The sequence below is a fragment of the Hylobates moloch genome, unplaced genomic scaffold (assembly GCF_009828535.3).
Source record: "Hylobates moloch isolate HMO894 unplaced genomic scaffold, HMol_V3 SCAFFOLD_14, whole genome shotgun sequence".
In the NCBI taxonomy this organism is placed as follows: domain Eukaryota; kingdom Metazoa; phylum Chordata; class Mammalia; order Primates; family Hylobatidae; genus Hylobates; species Hylobates moloch.
The window spans coordinates 44962261-44986578 of record NW_026652289.1 but is presented as its reverse complement, the minus strand read 5'-3'; the positions used below and the strand labels follow the sequence as shown (position 1 = coordinate 44986578).

Below are 24318 nucleotides of genomic sequence, written 5' to 3'. Positions count from 1 at the left end.
CAGTGGTGAAGCCACCTGGTCCTGGGCTTTACTTTATAGGAAATTTTTATATTACTAATTCCATCTTCACTTGTTATAGGTCTATTCAAGTTTAACATTTCTTATTGAGTCCTTTTCATTAATTCATATCTTTCTAGGAATTTCTATGTTATCTGGGTTATCTAATATTTAGCATACAATTATTTATAGTATTCTCTTGTAATCCTTTTTATTTCTGTAAGGTTGGTAGTGATGTCCTCTCATTCATGCTTTTAGCAATTTGAGTCTTCTCTCTTTTTTATTAGTCTAGCCTCTTTTCTTTTTTTTTTTTTTTTTTTTTGAAACGGAGTCTCGCTATGTCCACCAGGTTGGAGTGCAGTGGCGCGATCTCGGCTCACTGTAAGCTCCGCCTCCCGGGTTTACGCCATTCTCCTGCCTCAGCCTCCCGAGTAGCTGGGACTACAGGTGCCCGCCAACACGACTGGCTAATTTTTTGTATTTTTAGTAGAGACGGGGTTTCACCGTGTTAGCCAAGATGGTCTCGATCTCCTGACCTCGTGATCCGCCCGTCTCGGACTCCCAAAGTGCTGGGATTACAGGCGTGAGCCACCGCGCCCGGCCTAGTCTAGCCTCTTTTCTATTAGTCAAAAATGGGGCCTTTCAGGTAGGGTTTCAGGCTTTGGTGAAATGGGGGTGGGAGGAAATGGGAAGGGTGACTTGTGAAAATACCTCATTGCAGTGCCTGTGTATTTTGCAAAGAAGACATTCATTAAGCCACGCTTCTCAGATATGAGTGTGCACGGGCATGAGGTGCTGTGTTTCTGGCCAGTTCCTGGAGGCACTGAAGCTGCTGGTCTGCAGACTCTGTTAGGTGAGGGGCTGGAGGGCTTTGCTTTCTTATTCATGGACTTCTTTCCTTTGTGACTTGAGAACATCTAAGTGGAGTAAACAAGAGTATAACTCTATACACATGATCGTTCTTAACTTTTTGAAATTTCCTCTTTTTATAGCAGGACGAGACAAATTGTTCAAAAGTTTATTCAGCTTCTTCCTGAGCTTGCTGTGAGCTGATGACTTTACTAATTCCTTTCCTCATTGTTTCTGATCCTATTCCTTGGGGAAAAGGCTTCCTTGTGACACAGAAGCCAGTTCTTCCACATCCAGTTCTTTCTTTGAAGAAGATGAGGGAGCAAAACTGCTTCCTACTTTTCTTTGACCTTTTCCTGAGGTTCAGCTAAGATGAGGTGGGCATATAAACCTTGGTCTTTTTCCAGGTTGGTAACTTTTGCCTCTATTTAAAATTTCTTTTTTCTGCCTAAGTCCCTGAGGGACACACTAGCTGGCACACTCACCTTGTCCTTCAAAGTGGAAGATGAGAAGCTCTAGATGAGGGTGTAGGCCAGGAGGTGGGAAGTCTGGACATTGTTGCTCTGTTGCTTTCCAGCCCCAGGTGGCCCTGGGGGTCCTGGACCTCCTCCAGAGCTGCCACGTGGACTCTGACAGCCCAGGGTACTGCTGCGCTGTGCGGCTCTGCCGTTCTTCCTCTCCATCCTTGATTATTTCAAGGCCTGTGTCCTGTCCATGGAGCCAGACACAGCACAGACCCCAGGGGCACCCTAGAGTCCAATTCCAGCGGGCTCTGCTCCCAGGATGTCCACAGGCCCTGACACTCATTATGTCCAAATCCGAGTGGTTGTCTTCCCTGGAAAGTCTGATTCTGTCTCTAGCATTGCCTAGATACGTGACTTACACTACCTTCTCAGTCATTCTGATTTTATTTTATTTATTTATTTTTTTGAGATGGAGTCTCGCTCTGTCGCCCAGGCTGGAGTGCAGTGGCACCATCTCAGCTCACTGCAACCTCCGCCTCCCGGGTTCAAGTGATTTTCCTGCCTCAGCCTCCCGAGTAGCTGGGACTACAGGCACGTGCCACCATGCCCGGCTAAGTTTTGGTATTTCTAGTAGAGACAGGGTTTCACCATATTAGCCAGGATGGTCTCAATCTCCTGACCTCATGATCTGCCCGCCTTGGCCTCCCAAAATGTTGGGATTACAGGTGTGAGCCACCATGCACGGCCATCATTCTGATTTTAAGCCTTAGAACAGGCTGGGTGCAGTGGCTCATGCCTGAAATCCCAGCGCTTCGGGAGGCTGAGGCTGGTGGATCACCTGAGGTCAGGAGTTCGAGATTAGCCTCACCAATATGGTGAAACCCTGTCTCTGTTAAAAATACAACAATTAGCAAGGTGTGGTGGTGTGTGCCTGTAATCCCAGCTGCTCGGGAGGCTGCGACAGAGTTGCTTGAACTCGGGAAGCAGGGGTTGCTGTGAGCCGAGATCATGTCACTGCACTTCACCCTGGGCAACAGAGTGAGACTCTACCTCAAACAAACAAACAAACAAACAAAACCTTAGAACAAACTGCAAAAGTAATCAAATGGATTAAAGTTTGGGAAAAGCCAGAAAAGCGCAAGGTAGGAAATAAATCACCTGTAATCCCAGCCTCCGGAGAGAACCACTGAAAATGCCTGAGGGTATTTCCTTCCACTTCTTTTCCTAATCACACATTGCTTCCCCTTCCACGCTTCAGAAGCAATATGTGATTAGGAAGAAAGGTGGAAGGAAATATGTGTTCAACGTGTTTTCACTGAGTAACACAGCCTTGACGTTTCTCCATTTCACTGATTGCTTTTTCTAAATCATTATTTTTAGTAGCTGCAAAAAGCACCCCTTTTGGAAATCATCTTGAATTTTTCTTCTTAACCAAACTGAGTCTTTCTTCACCTATTCTTGGGTATTGTGGTTGTTTCCAATTTCTCAACCTGATTCAACACTGCTGCGAGCACCACGCATAAATCTGTGCTGTCATCCCCACCCTGCTGTTTGTCATTTGAATTACTGTTGGGTTCCAACTGATGTCACACCTCCTTCCCCTCCCAAGCAAGCCCTAGCCTGGAGCAGATTTTTTTCCTTTACAATAGGTGAAATCAGCAGGTTTTTCTTATATGAACTTTGGGTTTTATGTCATGCCTTTTCTACTCTGAGATGATAAAAATATTTTCTTCATGGTTTCTTCTCATATTTTTATGTTTAATCTTTCACTTTTAAAGCATTGGCACATTAAGAATTTATTTCTGGCCAGGCACTTCTGTAATCCCAGCACTTTGGGAGACTGAGACAGGCAGATCACTTGAGCCCAGGAGTTTGAGACCAGCCTGAGCAACATGGTGAAACCCTGTCTCTATAAAATACAAAAAAATGAGCCAGGTGTGGTGGTGTGCACCTGTAATCTCAACTTCTTGGGAAGCTGAGATGGGAGGATGGCTTGAGCCCCAGGTCAAGGCTGCAGTGAGTTGTGATTGCACCACTGCACTCCAGCCTGGGCAACAGAGCAAGACCCTGTTTCAAAAAAAAAATTTTTACTTCCTAGACACGTACCCAGTCATCCCAACACCATTTGTTGAGTAATCCATCTTTTTTTCATTGATGTGAAATATCACTGAATATCAGTATGTTGATCACATACTGATTTCCTGTGTGTTTTGATTTATTTCTGGGCTCTGTTCAGTTTCACTTTTTCATCTAAAAAAGTCAGTGCCTCACAATTTTAATCGTGGCAGCTTTATATTTTCATGTCTTAGGGCCAGCCCTTTCTTTTCACCCTTTGTATTAGTTCATTCTCACACCGCTATAAAGAACTACATGAGACTGGGTAATTTACAAAGAAAAGAGGTTTAATTGACTCACAGTTCTGCAGGCTTAACAGGAAGCATGAGTGGGAGGCCTCAGGAAACTTATAATCATGGTGGAAGGTGAAGGGGAAGCAAGCACATCTTATCATAGTAGAGCAGGGGAGAGACAGTGAAGGGAGAAATGCCACACACTTTTCCACCATCAGATCTTGTGACAACTCACTATCACGAGAACAGCGAGGGAGAAATCCACCCCATGATCCAATCGCCTCCCACCAAGTCCCTCCCCTGACACATGGGGATTACAATCCAACATGAGATTTGGGTGGGGACACAGAGCCAAACCATATCACTCTTTATTTCCAGAATTTTCTTAGCTCTTCTTCTCTGAACTGTTTCAACTCACACTTCTTGGTGTGGGCTTTTTTTCCTCACATGAACCAATTTTCCAACTCTTTGGATACCAGCTGGATGTCCCAAATTCTATTCAGTTCTGACGCTATTTGGAGTTAGTGCAGACTCTTAAGTGAAGGGTTCAGTTCTACAAGACTGTGTCCACTTCAGGTGCCAATTGTAAGTTTGAGTCTCCCATACTTTTTTTTTTTTTTTTTGAGACGGAGTCTCGCTCTGTTACCCAGGCTGAAGTGCACTAGAGCAATCTCAGCTCACTGCAAGCGCCGCCTCCCGGGTTCAAGCGATTCTCCTGCCTCAGCCTCCTGAGTAGCTGGGATTACAGGCACATGCCACCACACCCAGCTAATTTTTGTATTTTTAGTAGAGAGGGAGTTTCACAATGTTGGCCAGGATGGTCTCGATCTCCTGACCTAGTGACCTGCCTGCCTCAGCCTCCCAAAGTGCTGGGATTATAGGCGTGAGCCACCGCACCCGGCTGAGTCTCCTGTATTTCTGAATGACTGCTATAAAGTCAGAGGCTTCCCACAACCCCTTCCTCAGATTCGATAATTTGCTAGAATAGCTCACGAAACTCAAGAAAACACTTTACTTACCATTACCAGTTTATTATGAAGGATACACCTCTGGAATAGTCAAATGGAAGAGATGCACAGGACAAGGTATGAGGTGGGTGTGGAGCCTCCATGCCCTCTCCAGGAACCCACCATCCCAGTACCTTGATGTGTTTATCAGTCCAGAAGCTCTTCCAATCCTGTCGTTCAGGAGTTTTATGGAGGGCTCCTTACCTAGGCGTGATTGATTAAATAATTGGCCGCTGGTAATTAACTCAAACTCCAGCTCTTCTCCCAGTCAGGGGTAGGGCTGAAAGTTTTACTCCTCTAATCATGGCTTGATATTTCTGGCAACCACCCTCATCCTGAAACTAAGGCTCTCTCCTCACGAGGGGCTGCCTCATTAGAACAAAACATGCTCCTATCACCCAGGAAATTCCAAGTATTTAGGAGCTCTGTGTTAGGAACTGGGGACAAAGACCAAATATACATTTCTTACTGCATCACACCATCACATACTATATGAACTTTAGAATGACTTGACTAAATTTTTTTCTTCGATTGGGATTCATGCTAAATTCATGGAACAATTTAGGTAAAAAGTGACGTTTTTACAAAATTAATTCACTCCCAAAATAAGGTATACCTTTACATTTATTTATACTTTTTTTTTTTGAGACGGAGTCTTGCTCTGTCGCCCAGGCTGGAGTGCAGTGGCGCGATCTCGGCTCACTGCAAGCTCCACCTCCCGAGTTCACGCCATTCTCCTGCCTCAGCCTCCCAAGTGGCTGGGACTACAATCCCCCGCCACCACGCCCGGCTAATTTTGTTTTTGTATTTTTAGTAGAGATGGGGTTTCACTGTGTTAGCCAGGATGGCCTCGATCTCCTGACCTTGTGATCTGCCCGCCTTGGCCTCCCAAAGTGCTGGGATTGCAGGCGTGAGCCACCACGCCTGGCTGTTTACACCTTTAAGTTCCTCAGGAGCACTGTTCAAAATTCAAAAGGAACAAATGAGCAAATGGGAAAAGTTTCCCCGCCGTTGTAGGGAACAGGGACTATGTTCCCTAGTCACTGTTTCCTTCCCACAGGCAATCTGTGTTAGTGGTTTCTTGTGTATACATCCCATGATTTTAAGCTAATTTAGCACTTAAACAAATGCTTGCCTATGTGTATCTTATTTTGCATTATGCTTATGCTTTTTTCACTTATCAATATATCTTGGTAATTTTTTCATATCTACACGAGTTTCCTCATTTTGTAAAAAATGATACATGGCTTTGTGGGTTTTTAAAAATACGTGATTTTGGGGGCCAGGTGCAGTGACTCATGCCTGTAATCCCAGCACTTTGGGAGGCCAAGGCAGGCAGATCATGAGGTCAGGAGTTCGAGACCAGCCTGGCCAACATAGTGAAAGCCCATCTCTACTAAAAATACAAAAATTAGCTGGGCATAGTGGCAGGTGCCTGTAGTCCCAGCTGTTCGGGAGGCTGAGGCAGGACAATCGCTTGAACCTGGGAGGTGGAGGTTGCACTGAGCCAAGATCATGCCATTGCACTCCAGCCTGGGTGACAGAGTGAGACTCCATCTCAAAAACAAACAAACAGACAAACAAAACTTGATTTTTAAAGGGCAGTTTTTAGGTTTACAACAAAATTGAGAAGAAACTTTTCAAAAGTTTTTGAGCTGTCTATGGGTGTTCCCCATACCCTCTGCTGTCCCCCATTAGCAACTCCCCCAGCAGAGTGGCACATTGGTTACAGCTGATGAACCTACTTTGACACATCATTATCACCCAGAGCCCCTAGTTTACATTAGGATTCACTCTGCTGTTGTACATTCTGTGGGTGTGGACAAATGTATAATGACATGTATCTACCATTATAGAGTATTTTCACTGCCCTAAAAATCTGCTGTGCTTGGCTTCTGTGTCCCCTTACCCCATGGCAACCACTGAGCTGTTTACTGTCTCTACACTTTTGCCATTTCCAGGCTGTCAATAGTTGGAATCGTACAGTATGTAGCCCTTTCAGATCGGCTTCATTCACTTAGTAGTATGCATTGAAGGTTCCTCTGTGTCTCTTCATTCCTTGATAGCTCAATTCTTTTCAGTGCCGAATACAATTCCATTGTCTGGATGCATCACAGTTTATCCATTCACTGACTGAAGGATATCTTGGTTGTTTCCAAGCTTGAGCAATTATGAATAAGGCCATTGGAAACATTCATGTGAGGGATTTTATGTGAACATAAAATTTCAGCTCCTTTGGGTATATACCAAGGACATGATTATTGGATCATTTTGTAAGATTACATTTAGTTTTGTGAAAAACTACCAAACTGTCTTCCAATGCGGCTGTATCATTTTTGCCTTCCTACCAGCAATGAATGAGACGTCCTGTTGCTTCACATCCTCATCAGCATTTGGTGTTGTCTGTGTTCTCGAGTCTGGCCATTCTAACAGGTGTGTAGTGCTATCTCACTGTTGTTTTAGCTTGTGCTTCCCTGATGACATGTGGTGTGGTGCATCTTTTCATATCCCTATTTGCCATCTGTAGATCTTCTCTGGTGAAGTCTTTGTTAAGGTCTTTGACCCATTTTAAAATCAGATTGTTTTCTTACTGCTGAGTTTTAAGAGTGCCTTGTATATTTTGGATAATAGTTCTTGATGTGTATTTTGCAAATATTTTGTCCCAGTCTGTGGCTTTTCTTCTCATCCTCGTCACATTCTTTTACAGAGCAGGTTTTTAACTTTAATGGAATCCAGCTGATCAGTTATTTCTTTCACAGAGTGTGCCTTTGTTGTGGTATCTAAAAAGTTTTCAGTATACCCATGCTCACCTAGGTTTTCTCTTATGCTGTCTTCTAGGAGTTTCACAGTTTTGCATTTTACATTTGGGCCTATGAGCCAATTTGAGTTAATTTGTGTGAAGGTTGTAAGGTCTGTGTCTAGATTTTTTTTTTTTTTTTTTGTATGTGGATGTTCAATTCTAGCACAATTTAGTAAAAAAAAACAAAAAAACACAAACTGTTTCATTGTGTTGCTTTGCTCCCTTGTCAAAGATCAGTTGACTATATTTATGTGGGGTCCATTACTTCTGGCACTCTATTTTGTTCCATTGATCTATTTATTCTTTCGCCCTACCACATCTTTCTGAATACTAAGTCTTGAAGTCAGGTAGTATCAGTCTTCCAACTTTGTTCTTCTCCAGTAAACTGTAAAATCAGTTTGTTAAGATCCACAAAATAGCTTGCTGGGGTTTTGATTGTGGTTGTATTGAATCTAGATGAAGCTGTGAAGAAATTACATCTTGGCAATATCGAGTCTTCCCGTCTGTGAACATGGAATAGCTCTTCATTTATTCAGCTCTTTGATTTCTTTCATATAAGATTTGTAGTTTCCCTTATAAAGATCTTATATATATTTTGTTAGATCCAGGTTTATTCTTTTGGATTTTCTACATAGGTAATCATGTCATCTGCGAACACAGTTTTATTTCTTCCTTCTTATTCAGTATATGCTTTCTCTTCACTGGACTGCAGTCCAGTGTTGAAAAGGAAAGGTGACAGGGACCTCCTTGCATTGCTCCTATTGTTAGCAAGAAAGCTTCTAGTTTCTCACCATTCAGTATGATAACTGTGGGTTTTTCATACTTGGGATAAATCCTATCTGGTTGTGAAGTGTAATTCTTTTTACACATTGCTGGATTCTATTTGCTAATATTTTGTTGAGGATTTTTGTATCTAGGTTCATGAAAGGTATTGGTCTGTCATTTCCTTGCCATGTCTTTGTCTGGTATGTGTATGAGTCTGGCCCCATATAATGAGTTATAAAGTATCCCTTCTGCTTTGATCTTCTGAACCAGATTGTAAAAAAAGGGTATAATTTCTTCCTTATATGTCTAACAGAATTCACAAGTAAACCCATTTGAGCCTGGCATTTTCTGTTTTGAAAAGTTATTATTGATTTCTTTAATAGATATAGGCTTATTCAGATTGATTGTTTCTTGTGAGTTTTGGCAGATTGTGTCTTTCAAGGAATTGGTCCTTTTCTTTTTCTTTTTTTTTGACACTCTCACTCTGCTGCCCAGGCTGGAGTGCAGTGGCATGATCTCGGCTCACTGCAACCTCTGCCTCCCAGGTTCAAGTGATTCTCCTGCCTCAGCCTCCGAGCAGCTGGGATTGTAGGTGCCCACCACCACACCTGGCTAATTTTTGTATTTTTAGTAAAGACAGGGTTTTACCATGTTGGCCAGGCTGGTCTTGAACTCCTGACCTCAAGTGATCCACCTGCCTCGGCCTCCCAGTGTTGGGATTACAGGCATGAGCCACCACGCCCTGCTGAATTGGTCCTTTTCATCTAGGTTATCAAATTTGTGGGTGTGGAGTTATTCATAGTATTCCTTTATCTTTTTAATGTCTGTGGGATCTGTAGTGATATCCTCTCTTTTGTTTCTGATATTAGTAATTTGTGTGTTCTTTTATTCTTAGTAAACCTGGTTAAAGGCTTATCAATTTTGTGGTCTTCTCCAAGAACCAGCTTTTGGTTTCATTGACTTTATTTCCTGTTTTTAAATATCATTGATTTCTGGTCTGATTTTTTACTATTTCTTCTGTTTATTTTGGAATTTCATTTGCTCTTCTTTTTCCAGTTTCCTAAGGTAGAAGCTTAGATAATTAATTGTATATGGCATTCTTTCTAATATACACATTCAATGCTATAAACTTCCTTCTAAACACTGCTTTCACTGTATCCCACAAATTTTGGTAAGCTGTGTTTTAATTTTCGTTTAGTTTAAAATATTTGAAAATTTCTTGAGGTTTCTTCTTTGGCCCATGTGTTAATTATGTGTGTTTTTTTGTTTTTGTTTTTGACACAGGGTCTCACTCTGTTGCCCAGGCTGGAATGCAGTGGTGCCATCATGACCGACTGCAGCCTTGACTTCCCAGGCTCAAAGGATCCTCTCACCTCAGCCCCCTGAGTAGCTGGGACTACAGATGCATGCCATCATGCCTGGCTAATTTTTGTATTTTTTGCTGAGACAGGGTCCCACTATGTTTCTCAGGCTAGTCTTGAACTCCTGGTCTCAGGTGATCCTCCTGCCTCGGCCTCCCAAAGTGCTGGGATTACAGATGTGAGCCATGGTGCCCAGCCCTAGAAGTAGGTTCTGTAATCTCCACATATTTTGACAATTTCCAATTGTCTTTCTGTTATTGATTACAGGTTAATTCCATTGTCTTCTGAGAGAAGATACTGTCTGATTTTTATTTTTAATTAATTAATTAGGAAACAGGGTTTTGCTCTGTTACCCAGGCTGGAGTGCAGTGGTGTGATCACGGCTTCCTACAGTCTCGAACTCCTGGGCTCATGTGATTCTACCACCTCAGCCTCCCAAGTAGCTGGGACCACAGGTGTTCACCTCCACACCCAGTAATTTTTACAATTTTTTGTAGAAACAGGGTCTCACCATGTTGCCCAAGCTGGTCTTGAACTCCTGGGCTCAAGTTGACCCTCCCACCTTGGCCTCCCAAAGTGCTGGTATTACAGGCACGAGCAATTTGCACCTGGCCTAATTTCTGTTTTTGTTTTTGCTTTTTTTTTTTTAGATGGAGTCTCACACTGTCACCCAGGCTGGAGTCCCAGGCTGGAGTGCAGTGGCACCATCTCGGCTCACTGCAAGCTCTGCCTCCCGGTTTCTCGTCATTCTCCTGCCTCAGCCTCCCAAGTAGCTGGGATTACAGGCACCCGCCACCACGCCCAGCTGATTTTTTGTATTTTTAGTAGGGACAGGGTTTCACCGTGTTAGGCAGGATGGTCTTGATCTGCTGACCTCGTGATCTGCCCGCCTCGGCCTCCCAAAGTGCTGGGATTACAGGCGTGAGCCACTGCGCCCGGCCTAATTTCCTTTTTTAACTGTGTTGAAGTGTGTTTTATAACCCAGGATATGGTCTGTTTTGGTGAATGTTCCATGTGGGCTTGAGGAGAAAGGGTAATCTGCTGCTGTTGGCTGAACTAGTCTATAGATGTCAGTTATATCCAGTTGACTGATAGTGTTGTAGGGTTCAACTATGTCCTTACTGATTTTTCTGCCAGCTGAATCTGTTTACTTCTGATAGAAGAGTGTTGAAATCTCCAAGTGTAATAGTGGATTAATCTTTTCTCCTTACAGTTCTATCAGTTTGGGGCTCATGTAGTTTGATGTTATGTTGTTTGGTGTATACATGTTAGGGATTATTATGTCTTGGAGAAATGATCCCTTTATCATAATCTAATGACCTTCTTTATCCTTGATAACTTTCCTTGCTTTTAAGTCTCCTCTGTTTGCAATTAATGTAACTACTCCTGCTTTTTTTTTTTTTTTTTTTTTTTGGAGACAGTTTCGCTCTTGTTGCCCAGGCTGGAGTGCAATGGCATAATCTTGGCTCACCGCAACCTCCACCTCCTGGGTTCAAGTGATTCTCTTGCCTCAGCCTCCCGAGTAGTTGGGATTACAGGCATGTGTCACCACACCCTGCTAATTTTGTACTTTTAGTAGAGACAGGGTTTTTCCATGTTGGTCAGGCTGGTCTCAAACTCCCGACCTCAGATGATCCACCTGCCTCGGCCTCCCAAAGTGATGGGATTACAGACCTGAGCCACCGTGCCCGGCCTGGCTTTTTAATTTTTTTTTTTAATGGGTGTGGCTCTCACTATGTTGCCCAGGCTGGTCTCAAACTCCTGGCCTCAAGTGATCCTCCCACCTTGGCCTCCCAAAGCCCTGGGACTACAGGCATGAGCCACCACATTTGGCGTCAATTATTTCTTCTGTTCTTTTCTTTCTGTATTTTCCCTCTGGTATTCCTATTACACATATATTACAACTTTTTAGCTCCATAGTCCTTGGATATTTTGCTCAGTCCTATTCTCTTTTTCAGTTTTGTAGGTTTCTATTTGACATGTCTTCAAGCTGAGAGATTCACTCCTCAGTCATGTCCAGTCTATTAATAAGCCCATCAAAAGCACTTTTCATTCATTTGCAGTGTTTTTGCTATAAACAAAACAGTGCTTTCCTCCTCTCTTTGCTGGAAGTATGAGGGAATTTTCCTGTTATATTTACTGTGAGAATTGTGAAGCTCTTGGAGGTAAAATTCACGAAAGTGCAGGGGGGCACCCCTAATAACTGGGTTCCCCTGGAGTTTAATTCTTAGACTGTCCACATTGAGCCTCCACCAATTCTTCAATTACTGACAGGTTCTTCTACCCTGGCACTGGTCCCCATGGTGGTTTCCACTCATGAATCTCTGCTCCAGTCAGACATAATTTCCTATATTTGTCTGCTGGTCTCTCCTATCTTACGGGCAGCAGTTTGACTTGTATCGTCACCTTTCTTACAGATCTAGGAAGAGCTGTTGATTTTTCAGGCTGTTTAGCTTTTTACTTGTTAGAATGAAGTGGTGACTTTCAAGTTCCTTACATGTAGATCTGGAAAATAAAAGTCTCCTCATTCTTTTTTACAGTTGCATAGTATTCTGTTGTATGGTCATACCCGTAATTTATTTACTTACTCCTCTTAAATGATAGACAATTTGTTTCCAGTCTTTTACTAATGTAAGTAGTAAATAATAAGTAATTTTGTAGACTATTATTTCCCACATGTGTGAATATCTTTAGGCTAAAATCCTGGAAGTAGAATTGCCAGGTCACACTGCATGTACATTTGCAATTTGGATAGATTTGGCAAATCTGTAATTAGGTTGTACTAATTATACTCACCTGCCATGTCATTTCCGCACATTCTTCTTTTTTTTTTTTTTTTTTTACCACCCGCCCCCCCCCTCCCCCAAGAGAGTCTTGCTCTGTCACCCAGGCTGGAGTGCAGTGGCGCAATCTCGGCTCACTGCAACCTCTGTCCCCTGGGTTTAAGCAATTCTCCTGCCTCAGCCTCTGGAGTAGCTGTGATTATAGGTGCCCGCCACCACGCTTGGCTAATTTTTGTATTTTTAGTAGAGACAGGGTTTCACTATGTTGGACAGGATGGTCTCAAACTCCTGACCTCATGATCTGCCTGCCTCGGCCTCCTAAAATGCTGGGATTACAGGCGTGAGCCACTGCAACCAGCCCACACATTCTTATTAACATACTATATTATCAAACTTTTTATTCTTTACTCATCTTAAAGGTGAAAAATATCTCAAATTGGTTCTAATTTGCATTTCGATTACTATCAGTGAAGTTTAGTATAAACTTTAAGAACCTTTTGTTTTTCTACAAACTTTCTGTTCATAACATTTTTAAATTTTTTCTACCGTACTGTTCATTTTCTTATATAAAAATTTTAAAAATCAGTATTATGGAAGTAAGCTTTTATAAAATGAATTACAAACATTTCCCTGCTTCTTTTGACATATTGTGATTTGTCACATAAAATATTTTTTTACTGTTGATTTTTTGTTTTTTCATATGGCTTCTGTTGGTGTACTACTTTCTCTGCTTAAAATATGTGCCTGTAGTCCCAGCTACTCAAGGAGGCTGAGGTGGGAGAACTGTTTGAGCCTGGTAGGTAGAGGCTACAGTGAGCCTGATTGCGCCACTGCACTCCAGCCTGGGCAACAGAGACCTGTTTCAAAAGAAGAAAAAAAAATCCTAGCTGCCTTGGCCCTAGCTGCCTTTAAAAAATCAATGTACTTCACCACTAGACTTAATAAATGTTAACATTTTGCTGTGTCTACCTTTTTTTTTTTTTTGAGATAGAGTTTTGCTCTATCACCAGGCTGGAGTGCAGTGGTACGATCTCAGCTGACTGCAACCTCTGCCTCCCGGGTTCAAGCGATTCTTCCACCTCAGTCTCCCAAGTAAGTGGGATTACAGGCGCCCGCCAGCATGTCCAGCTACTTTTCTTTGTATTTTTAGTAGAGACGGGATTTCACCATATTGGTCAGGCTGGTTTTGAACTCCTGACCTCAGGTGACCCGCCTGCCTCGGCCTCCAAAAGTAGTGGGATTACAGGCATGAGCCACCATGCCCTGCCTCTGCTTTATGTATTATTTCAAAAATAGAAAATATACATAGTTCCCTCTGAACATCTCCCAGCCTCCATAGGTAACTGCCATTGTCAAGTTGGAGTATATACTTCTGGTCTTGATCAGAGTCCTTAATTTTGAGACTGGAGAACTCCTCTAGCTGGTTTTAGCTGAAGGGATTTATCAGTGCAAGAGCTGGAGAAATAGACCCTTGACTGTGTTTCCTGGAAAGTCTCCTTAAAATCACACCTCAGGCTGGGCTGCCATGGTTACTGCTGTGGCTCCAAAGCCTTGTTGTTTCTGCCACAATCAGGAAGTGTCATTATAGCTGTTGGGTCTAGAATGGCATTTCTGACATTCAGAATTGATGCCCCAATGTGGACCTTTGCTTTTTTCCATTTATGACTCAGTTCTAAATCAGAGTCCTGGACAAATGCCATCTGACAAGTGAACCTAAATTAGATATAAAAACCTGGGTGCAAAGGAGTTTGGAAGAAAGGCTTTTCACTCTCTTCGTGTGTACACCAGGAGGCTAGGCAATATTGTACAAGCCAGTTCACAGTATTTGTACACTTCCTGAATATTTGAATTTTTAGGTTCCTACTATTAATTTTTACATGAGCATTAGTGTATTGTTTTGGGTTTTCAAAAATTTACATAAACTACATCATAGTGCAATTTTGCCTTTTCATCCAATATCATTAATCTTTCCCCCAGTCATCATCTGTAGCTCTGCTTCACTCTTTTTCAGTGCTATACAGTTTACATATTAGTTATTTGTTGCTGTGTAACAAATTGCCTTAAAACGTAATGGCTTAAAACATTTGTTATCTCAGTTTCTGTGAGTCAAGATTCCAGGTGTAGCTTAGCTGGGTCCTCTGGCTCAGACTCTCTTGTGAGGCTGTAATCAAGGTGTCTCCTGGGAGAGTGGTCGCATCTAAAGACTTGACTAGGGCAGGATCTACTTCCACCTTACTCATGTGGTTGCTGGGAGGATTCAGTTCCTTGCTGGTTGTGAGCTGCAGGCTATCATTAGTTCCTTGCCATGTGTGTCTCACAAGGCAGCTCACAATATGGCAGCTTGCTTCATCAGAGTAAGCAAACAAGAACGTGGTATCACCATCTGTCATGGGTAGAATAGTGTCCCCCTGAAACCTTAAAATGTGACATGTGGCAATAGGGTCCTTTCAGATGTAATTAGTTAAGGATTTTGAAGTGAAACCAGCCTGGATTTAGCATGGACCCTAAATCCAAGGACCAGTGTTTTTATAAATAGAAGGGAGGACACAGGTCCCACATTAGGCAATGTGAAGATGGAGGCAGAGATTGGGACGATGCATCTGCTAGCCAAGGAACATGTCAGCAGCACAGGATGGTTTCTCTCTCTGGGCCTACAGAGGAACCAACCCTGTTGACAGCTTGACCTCCAGCCTTATAGTCACAGGAAACATAAGATGATAAATTTACATTGATTTGAGCTACCTAGTTTGGTTTATATCTTTTGTCATATGTTACTTTTGTTTTGTTTTGTTTTTTTGAGACGGAATCTTGCTCTGTCATTCAGGGGTGCAGTGGCACGATCTCAGCTCACTGCAACATCCGCCTTCCGGGTTCAAGCTATTCTCCTGCCTCAGCCTCCTAAGTAGCTGGGACTATAGGCACACGCCACCACGCCCAGCTAATTTTTGTATTTTTAGTAGAGATGGGGTTTCACCATATGCTACTTTTTTTACATGTAGATCTTCACAATTGATTTTGTGTATGAGTTTATACTTATTTCTGCCACTGTCTTTTCTAACTCATGCATTTTCTTTTTCCATTTGTCTTTTATTGGTTGCATTAGTTGCATTTTATTTCTTCTTTGCTTTCCTGTGATTTTTCTTTTTTGGAGACAGAGTTTCGCTCTTGTTGCCCAGGCTGGAGTGCAATGGTGTGATCTGGGCTCACCACAACCTCTGCCTCCCAGGTTCAAGCGATTCTCCTGCCTCGGCCTCCTAAGTAGCTGGGACTACAGGCACCCCTGACCACGCCTTGCTAATTTTTCTGTTTTTAGTAGAGACGGGGTTTCACCACATTGGCCAGGCTGGTCTCGAACTCCTGACCTCGTGATCCGCCCGCCTCAGCCTCCCAAAGTGCTGGGATTACAGGCGTGAGCCACCATGCCCGGCCTGTTTTTGCTCAGCTTTTAAGTATTTCTCTTTGTGCTCACTGGTCTACAGTTTCACTTGTATGGATTTATTTATACTGCTTAGGATTCAATGTGCCTTTAAATCTGTGGACTTGTGTCTATCAAATCCTGGAGGACTCTGCTCACCTCCAGATGGTGTCTCTTCCTGTTCTCCCTTCTGGATCTCCTAATTGGACATATTTTGAAGTGTTTCTTTCTGCTCTCATATTTTATCTTTCAAATTTTCCATTTTTCTCTCTGTGCGGTATTCTAATTGAGTCCCTTCATTGTCTTCCAATTTACTAATTCCCTCTAGTTACGTCTGGTCTTCTGTGACACCTAGACATTGAAGTTTTTTGTCTGTTTCAATGACTATATTCATCATCTCTAGAATGTCTATTAATATGTTGTTTTGTCAAATCTATTAATTTTTAAACTGTCTTGGTTTAGGTTTTTTTTTTTTTTTTGAGACGGAGTCTTGCTCTGTTGCTCAGGCTGGAGTGCAGCTCCATCTTGGCTCACCGCAAGCTCCGCCTCCCAGGTTGACGCCATTCTCCTGCCTCAGCCTCCCGAGTAGCTGGGACTACAGGTGCCCACCACCACGCCTGGCTAATTTTTTGTATTTTTAGTAGAGACGGGGTTTCACCGTGTTGGCCAGGATGGTCTCAATCTCCTGACCTTGTGACCTGCCTGCCTCGGCCTCCCAAAGTGCTGGGATTACAGGCATGAGCCACCACGCCTGGCCCGGTTTAGTTTCTTTTTTGCTTATCTGTTTAAGCATGTTAAGCCTACTCATCTTAAAGTCTCTTTCAGATTATTTGATAATTATTACCAGCTCTTGGTGATGCAAATTCCATATGTTGCATACACTGCTATCTCTGTCTCAAGATGGTTGAGTTCTTCGTGTGGTTTGTTTCCTTTCTTCTTTGCACCTGGGGAGGGGACAGAACTGTCTTCCCCGCTCAGTCCACAATTACCATCTCAGGCCAAATGTCTTAACATAGGACAAAGCCTTTGTTTCCTTAAACAGAAACTCCAAAGGGCTTGCCCTGTCAGCCCTCCAGTGTCCTGACATCTCTGAATGAGCACCTGGTACCCAGGACCCATCTCTGAGAGCCCTCTGTCAGTTCTCCAGTGTTCCTCTTATCTCTCAATACCCATTCAGAGGTACCAGGCAGTGAACAAAGGTTAATTCAGAGAACTTCTCAACATACTAATCTGGCCCTGTGTGACCTTGAAAAAGTCATTTAACTACCAATCTTTTCTGTAAAGTAGGAAATATTCTTTCTTTATTATTTAGAGACAGGGTCTTGCTTTGTTGCCGAGGCTGGAGTATAGTGGCATGATCATAGCTCACTGCAGCACTGAACTCCTGGGCTCAGGCAGTCCTCCTACCTCAGCTCCTAAGCAGCAGAGATCACAGGTGCATGCTAAATTTTTTGTAGAGATGAGGTCTTGCTACGTTGCCCAGGCTGGTCTTGAACTCTTAGGCTCACAATGTGCTGAGATTTCGGTCATAAGCCACTGTGCCTGACCTTTATTTAAAAAAAAATAAATATTATAAGTATTATGAGATAAAGAACTCTCCAAAAAGATAAAACATGATTTCTTAAAAAGAAATGGTTTAATTTCATTTTTATCTGGGAAAAAACACAAATATGAGTTTAAAATGAAATGAAAAACACATTGACATGTCAAGTGTCATTTTTTACGGTATTATGCTTATTCAAGGTGTGAAGATACAGAACCTCTTTATAAATTTCTAGCATCAAAGATTCCTACTGCAGATAAAAACAGGTTGGTTATAAAATGTCAATTCATTAAATATTCAATTTTTGTTCTTTGTTTTTATAAGGAATATTTTGTAGAAACAGTATAAAATAGACTTTTGGAAATTCAATTATAAAATTTTAGAAAAAAGTGTTAAGTCCTAATTTTTCTTTGCAAACCAAGAAGAGTCTAATTTTACCTTGGGGAGTTACCTGTGAAGTTCATTAGGCGGCTAGAGCTATTTCAGAGCCCTGGGTTCTATACAGTAGAAGCAGCCTTCTTTAGCACTTAGAGTAAGACCCCAGCTTTTTCCAATTAGCCTCAATCAGGAAAGTTTAACATACATGAAAATTTCTATAGTGCAGTAAAAATGTCATTTTATATTAATTTGCATTATGAAAATAAGTCTGTATACCAAGTAATGCATAATGAATATGAATCATGTAAATTTGGTCACGGTATTTGAAGTTGGCTTTGGCTCTGAAGTATTTTTGAATTCATAGAAAATACTGAGCTTTTAATAAAATAAATAAAACATTTTAATTGATATTAATAATCAAGTTCAAATTTTCTTTTAATTTTTCATTTGCTACTCAATTTTAAAAGAGAAGTCACTCTCAGTAGTGTTCCAAAGTGAGTGATTGCACCTTCTATGATGTGAAAAAGTTGCTAAAGATCCTATTGTCATTAGCTGTTCTTAAATGCTGAATATAACTGAGAGAATTGTTTGCAATAGACATGCTCTGTCACTGGCAGGAAATCCATCAATACTCTTTGCAGGGGCACTCCAGACCTTCTGTTTTAGCAGAAAGCTGATGCAAACCATGGTCCTCATGTGCCTTTCTGAAGAGCTCCTGCAGCAGGCCCAGGCTACAGTGGCCAAGTCTCACTTGACGGTAATGGCATTGGATGGTGGCTGCAGAAGGTTACTGATGTCCCCGTGGGCTTTCACAGGCTAAGCAGATCGGGGGCTGTTCTGCCTAATACTGAAAGGACCAAGGAACTCTGGCTGCCCTCAGGAATTCCAAATGACCTTCAGGAACAAAGCTTCAGGACTCTAGGTGGTGTCTCCCACTATTCAGGAGGTGGTCGGAGGCTCCGCAGCTTCATTTCGTCCAGTCCTTTCCAGTATTTAAAGTTGTTGTCAAGATGCTGCATTAAATCAGGCAGGTCTACAAAGGCTGGAGAGAAAGATAGGAATGTGATATCCTTTCACAGCCTCTGTTTATATTTTAGGCTTTCTACTAAGAGCATTTTAAAGAGTGACAGATGGGAGCAGGCATCTGCGTGAGGCTAAACAGATCCGGGCAAACACACCCAGCAGCTTCAACGAGCCGTGGCTGACTGAAGTTAAACCCTGTCCTCAATGCCAGCACCTCCTCTCTGACCACCTGCTGAGCTGGTAACTCTGGTAAATAAAACAGACGGTGGCTAATCTGTTTAATTACCATTAAACCAGCAGCACCTTTGGGCCTGGGGTGTCAGAAAGCAATATGTAGTGTGCCCCCCCCCCCCCCCGCCACTGATGGCCCGGCCCTTGTGTGTTCGCTGTCCCTTCACGCATGCTTCACATACACCAGCATCTTTCACCTGCACCACATGAAGAACGTGCAGCCTGGGGACGCACGCGTCTGGTCTCAGTCCCAGAAGCAGTGAGCTGCAGAGCATGCAGTTTCCCCCAAAGCTGCAGCTATCTCCACTGCTTCAGTCCTTCTCCCCAGCCGTCTACCCCGGTTCTACAGCCTTCTTGAGACATGGGTTTATTTCCTGACTGGATGTGGACATTTATCAGCCCTGTAGCCCCTCCTTTAAGGTGCAGCCCTCAGGACGAAGATGCACGTGGAATATCAGTTCTCTGATATTCTTTTGACAGATTCCTGTGCCCCACCTGAAGTTAAAGGAGGGTGACATGCATCAGTCAGAGACAGACCAGTCCTTCTGGTCTTGTGTAGAGTGAGGCTGGGAGAAGCAGGGGACAGTGGAGGGCAAAGGGCTGCTGTAGAAACACCATGGGTTTTGGAGCCAGCACGATTGGTTTTGAACCCTAGCTGCTCTACTACAAGCTGTGGGGCCCCCAAGTTCAATCCCGTCATCTATAAAACAGGCATAAAGACACCTATGCCTGCAGGGAGTGTTAAGAAAGAACACCTAGCCCTCAGGGGCCCTCGGTGATGGTTCACTTCTCTCTTGTTCTTGAAAGCCCAGGCCCCAAATCATATTCTAGAGTCAAATGCACTCTATGCTATTTTACGGACGATTTCTTACCATCCCAAGCATCAAACATGTCTGTGATGAAGTAATCAATGAAAGAGATTTGGGATTTGGGGATGCTGCAGGTATTTCTGTCAAACACTGGCATCACCACAGGTAAGTCCTGCTGCTTCTCTTCATCAGTCTGCAAAGCAGAAAACATAATCAGGAGACCCCAGCATCTGGTTCCACTCCACCTAGGGGCAGCCCCTCACCCAGGGAGAGCTTCTCCTGGCAGCCTAAGGTGGCTTGTCATGGTGAGAAGCCAATCACCACCTCATGCAGCCAAACCATGTCTCATAACAGATACCAAGTTGTTCTCAGAATGAGGACTACTCCAGGTCAGTGGGGTCTGAGGACACCCCAACTCAAGCCAAACTTTAAACATCTGGAAGCCTCCTTGCAGAAGCTCCTCAGGTGAGATCCCAAACATTATGTGTAGTCAGCCACTGCTCTGTTGTTCGTATTGACCTAAAGAAACTGAGGCAAAATTAATATAGAGTTTACAGGCTACTGGCCTACTACAGTCCACAGAGCAGGCGATTACTTAGGTCAGGGTTGGGAGTGAGACGTAACTGCTGTCACATTTCAATGCCTCTCTGGGTCTGACAACTAAAGGGGACTCACATTCCTCAAAGAAAAACATCTGTTCTTTTCTCGCTCCTATCACAGTCCAGCCGTCCTTCCACCTGGCTTGAAGCATCCCCACATAGGGGCCACTTTACAAGGAAAGGCCTAGTGGCTGCTTCTCATCTATGGCTGAATTCTTTTTTTGAAAAGGTTCTGAACACCCTTGAGATCCTGGATGTTAAAAAAAAAAAAAAAAGCTCTGAGTATTTAGTCAAACTCTTCCACATCTTCAAGGTTCCAGAGAGACTCGCAAAAAAACTAACAACATAATTAAGAACCTGAGGAAAAAGGCAAGTGTCCTGTTCTTTCTTTGATCAGGTCTCATTTTGGCCCAATGGTGCTGGAGAAAAGGGTGAGGTAAGGCCCATGGGGTGGTAATGAGGCACTGGAATGAGGCCAGAAGTCCTGAGTGCATTCTTTAGAGGCCCCTGTGGATGTGTAACCAGAATCGCTGCAAGATCCCTGCTGTGCCAGGGTGCCTGTGCTGGGAGTCAAGTCAAACGGTGGGGCAGGATGAGAACAGGGTGAGCACGGATGGAGTTAGGTAGGAGTGGGCTGGGGGGAGCAGCTCTTCCAGATGGGACCCTAGTACATGTGTGGGGCCGGGTGAAGGGATGGTGGCTGTTGTGTTGAACACTAGCCTTTCTCCCCAGTGCCAGGACTGGAGGGGGTAGAGCCAGCCCTCTGGGAGTCACTCTGGGAGGGCATGAGGAGGTGTTAGGCCAGGTGTGGTAAGGGAGAAGGGTAGCTGAGTGCACAGAAGAAAGGCTAACCACTGAAGTCTCATCCCACTGTTGGCCAACTCACAAGATGTGTCTTCTATACTCACAGCTGAACTTCCAGCTCCCAAATGGCCAGCAGAGCTCACCCCATCACAGCCAGGCTTCTGGCAGAACTCACTTGCAGCTCCTCCCCTTAGCCCTTGCTCCACAGGGCCTCACCATGGCTGCAGCACCTCGCCAAGAACGTTCCCATGCTTGCACTCACAGGCCCTCCAGGGGATGCCAGGTCAGAAAGTTCTCTTGTCCCAGCATCTCTCTACCCCCACCGCAGCTCTACAGCACCAGCTCCAGCACTTGCGTGGAGCTCCCTAAAGTCACTGACTCCATTGCCTTTATTCTGTGTACTCAGTCACCCTTCTCCCATCTTCCTTACTACACCTGACCCAGCACCTCAGGCTCTCCCAGAGTGACCCCAGAGGCCTGGCTCTACCAAGTATTTGTGCACCTTGCTCTGTGCACAACAACTCACTCCAGCTCTCCATATGGGCTCTCTACTTGAGAGAAGCAGGCAAACCTCTGGAGGTTTTCCTAGGATGGCACCATACCTAGCACAGTGCCCAGAGGCACGTGTATGCTAGGTAAGTGTTGATGGTGCTGGGGACAAGTGCCAAGAAAGGGGCCTGTGTTCCCTGTTTTCAGGTGGACAGTGCTAGACTGTGGGACTGGGCAAAAGTCAGAAGAGTTCCTGCTGTTCTGGTGGTTCAGAATATGGGATTCACGTGCTTTGGTAAGAGAAGGAGTGGGGAACGCTGGCTCAGCATCCGCTGGCTGTGGTGACGGTCCTGCTGTTGGCCACACGCTGGCAGCCCCAGTGCTGTCTCAGAAAAGCAGTCAGCCCTACATGAGTCTCTGCCGTGGTATAGAGGGGAAAGGGTGGGGGCGCAGGTAGGGCCTTGGGTTCACAAGCCATGGGCCTGTCCAGCTCAAACAGCAGTGCCATGGGTGGGGCGCTCTCCTGATGTGCCCTCCCATGGTCACGCTAGACCCTAAGCCAGCTCTCTCTGGGCAGCCATGGCAAAGGCTCCGTTAGCTCAGCCACTCAGTCATCCAGAGGCTGTTCTGTCTTTCTGCTCTCAGGGCCTGCCTTCCCTATTCACATGGAAGCAGCTGGCTGGCTGAAGGTCAGTGAAGACCCTCATGCTTAGATTTCTTCTTTTTGACCCAATGTGACAAATGCATGGAGCGTCCAGGGTCCCCGTTCCCTCCTGGAGACCACTGTTTACTAAGGAGACCAGCAAACTGTGGCCCATGCCCTCATCTAAGTCACCAGTGACAGCTCCACAGCTGTAGATGCTTCCTTTCTGTGACCCCACCTGCAAGGCAGGGTCTACAAGTTTCACATTTCACCGCTGTGCCCCAAGCGAAAATAAAAGACTGTACAACACCTGGCACAGAGCCAGGCAAGTGGTACTCAAGCCCACTCCCCATGAAGTCAAGCAGCCCCAGCCAGAGACAGAAACCAGAGATGCCTCTTCACCTTGCTTCAGGCCCTGGCATTCTTAGTATCCATGCTATTCAAGAGACAGAGTGGCTATAAGGAGTGAACTTGCAAACCTAACCCCACTGAATACAAGAAGCAACTGTGTCTTAATGTCTTAATGACTTTAAAATCAAAGCCTGAGCACTGGAGTAACATCAGTAATATGGTGCACTAGGAAGCTCCAAGTCCTCATTTCTCCATGAAACGAGAGACTGGCTAAAATAACCTTACAGGAACTCTGGAAAACAGTCAAAAGTCTACAGCAACCAAGTGAATGCCCATTCAAGAAAAGCCACATTCAAAACAGTAGGAAACTTGAAGGGATTTTCACTCAACCTTGCACTACTTCCCCAGCGTGGTACAATCTTGGTCTGGAGAAGGCAGCGGCCCAGTTTCCAGCTGTGTCCCTTGAACCAGGGGGAGCAGAGCAGGCCTTATCTGCAACATTCTGACAAGTCTGTGGGCTCCCAGGTACAAAAGCAATGACTACTGCTCAGGAAAGCTGCAGCGGGATGACCGATATGGATGCCTAAAGACAAGGGATTATGAGCGGAGACCAACACCAGATCATCTAAGGCCCTGAGGATAACCTCAGACAAGACACTTTGGGAAATTATGACATTTGAAAGCAGCTGTGTATATAGGGGAATTAAGAAGGGTATGTATATGCAGACCCAGGCAAGACATGCTCAGAAAATGTTTGAGAAAACTTTAAACTTTCATGATGGGTTAATTGTAAGGCTGAAAGACAGTTTTCAAAGACTAGGAGAGGTGGCCGTTTTTTAAAATGCCTAATTTTCAACAAAAATCACAAAGCATACAAAGAAACTAGAAAATATGGTACACTCAAAGGAAGAAAAACTGTAACTAAAGATGTACAGGCACTGGACAAAGACTTGAAAACAACTGTCTTAAATATGCTCAAAGACCTAAAAACACACACAGACCAGGAACTATAGGAAATGACAGGTGAACAACACAGAATATCAGCAAAGAGAGAAATTATGAAAAGTAACCTAACAAGCCAGGTGCAGTGGCTCACACCTGTAATCCTAGCATTTTGGGAAGCCGAGATGGGTGGATCACCTGAGGTGAAGAGTTTGAGACCAGCCTGGCCAGCATGGTGAAACCTCGACTCTACTAAAAATACAAAAATTAGATGGGCGTGGTGGCAGGCACCTGTAATCCCAGCTACTCAGGAGGCTGAGGCAGGAGAATCGCTTAAACCCAAGAGGCAGAGGTTGCAGTGAGCCAAGATGGCACCATTGCACTCCAGCTTGGGTGATAGAACTCCGTCTCAAATTTGAAGGCTGAAAAATACAAAAAACAAATTAAACTTCACCAGAGGGGTTCAGTATGATTTGGGCAGACAGAAGAAAAAAGAATGAAGAAAAGTGAATAGAACCTAATGAATTTATGCGAAACCATCAAATGGACCAATACACATCTTATGAGTCCAGCAAAAAGAAGAGGAGAGAAGGACAGAGATTATTTGAAGAAATAATAGCCAACAGGCACAGTGTTTGTAAGCTCAGCTACTTGAGAGGCTAAGGCAGGAGGGTTTCTTGAACCCAGGAGTTCAAGACCAGCTTTGGCAACACAGTG

At 44.0% G+C, this 24318-nt stretch overlaps 1 protein-coding gene across 3 annotated transcripts in view; it reads right to left on the bottom strand.

Moving 5' to 3' along the window:
* Positions 1-17406: 17406 nt before the first annotated feature.
* Positions 17407-24318, bottom strand: part of PDE8A (phosphodiesterase 8A) — a 156851-nt gene continuing 149939 nt past the window's right edge. Inside the window, exons 21-22 of one of the 3 annotated variants that reach the window (XM_032174134.2) lie at positions 19837-19966; positions 17407-18752 (exon numbers count right to left, since the gene is read on the bottom strand). In XM_032174134.2, coding sequence (XP_032030025.1) covers positions 18646-18752; positions 19837-19966 — 237 coding nt within the window. In that variant the 3' untranslated portion in view covers positions 17407-18645. Of the gene's footprint in view, positions 18753-19836; positions 19967-20196; positions 20623-24318 lie in introns of those variants that run through there. The other 2 variants (XM_058427347.1, XM_058427346.1) reach the window with 2 other exon arrangements.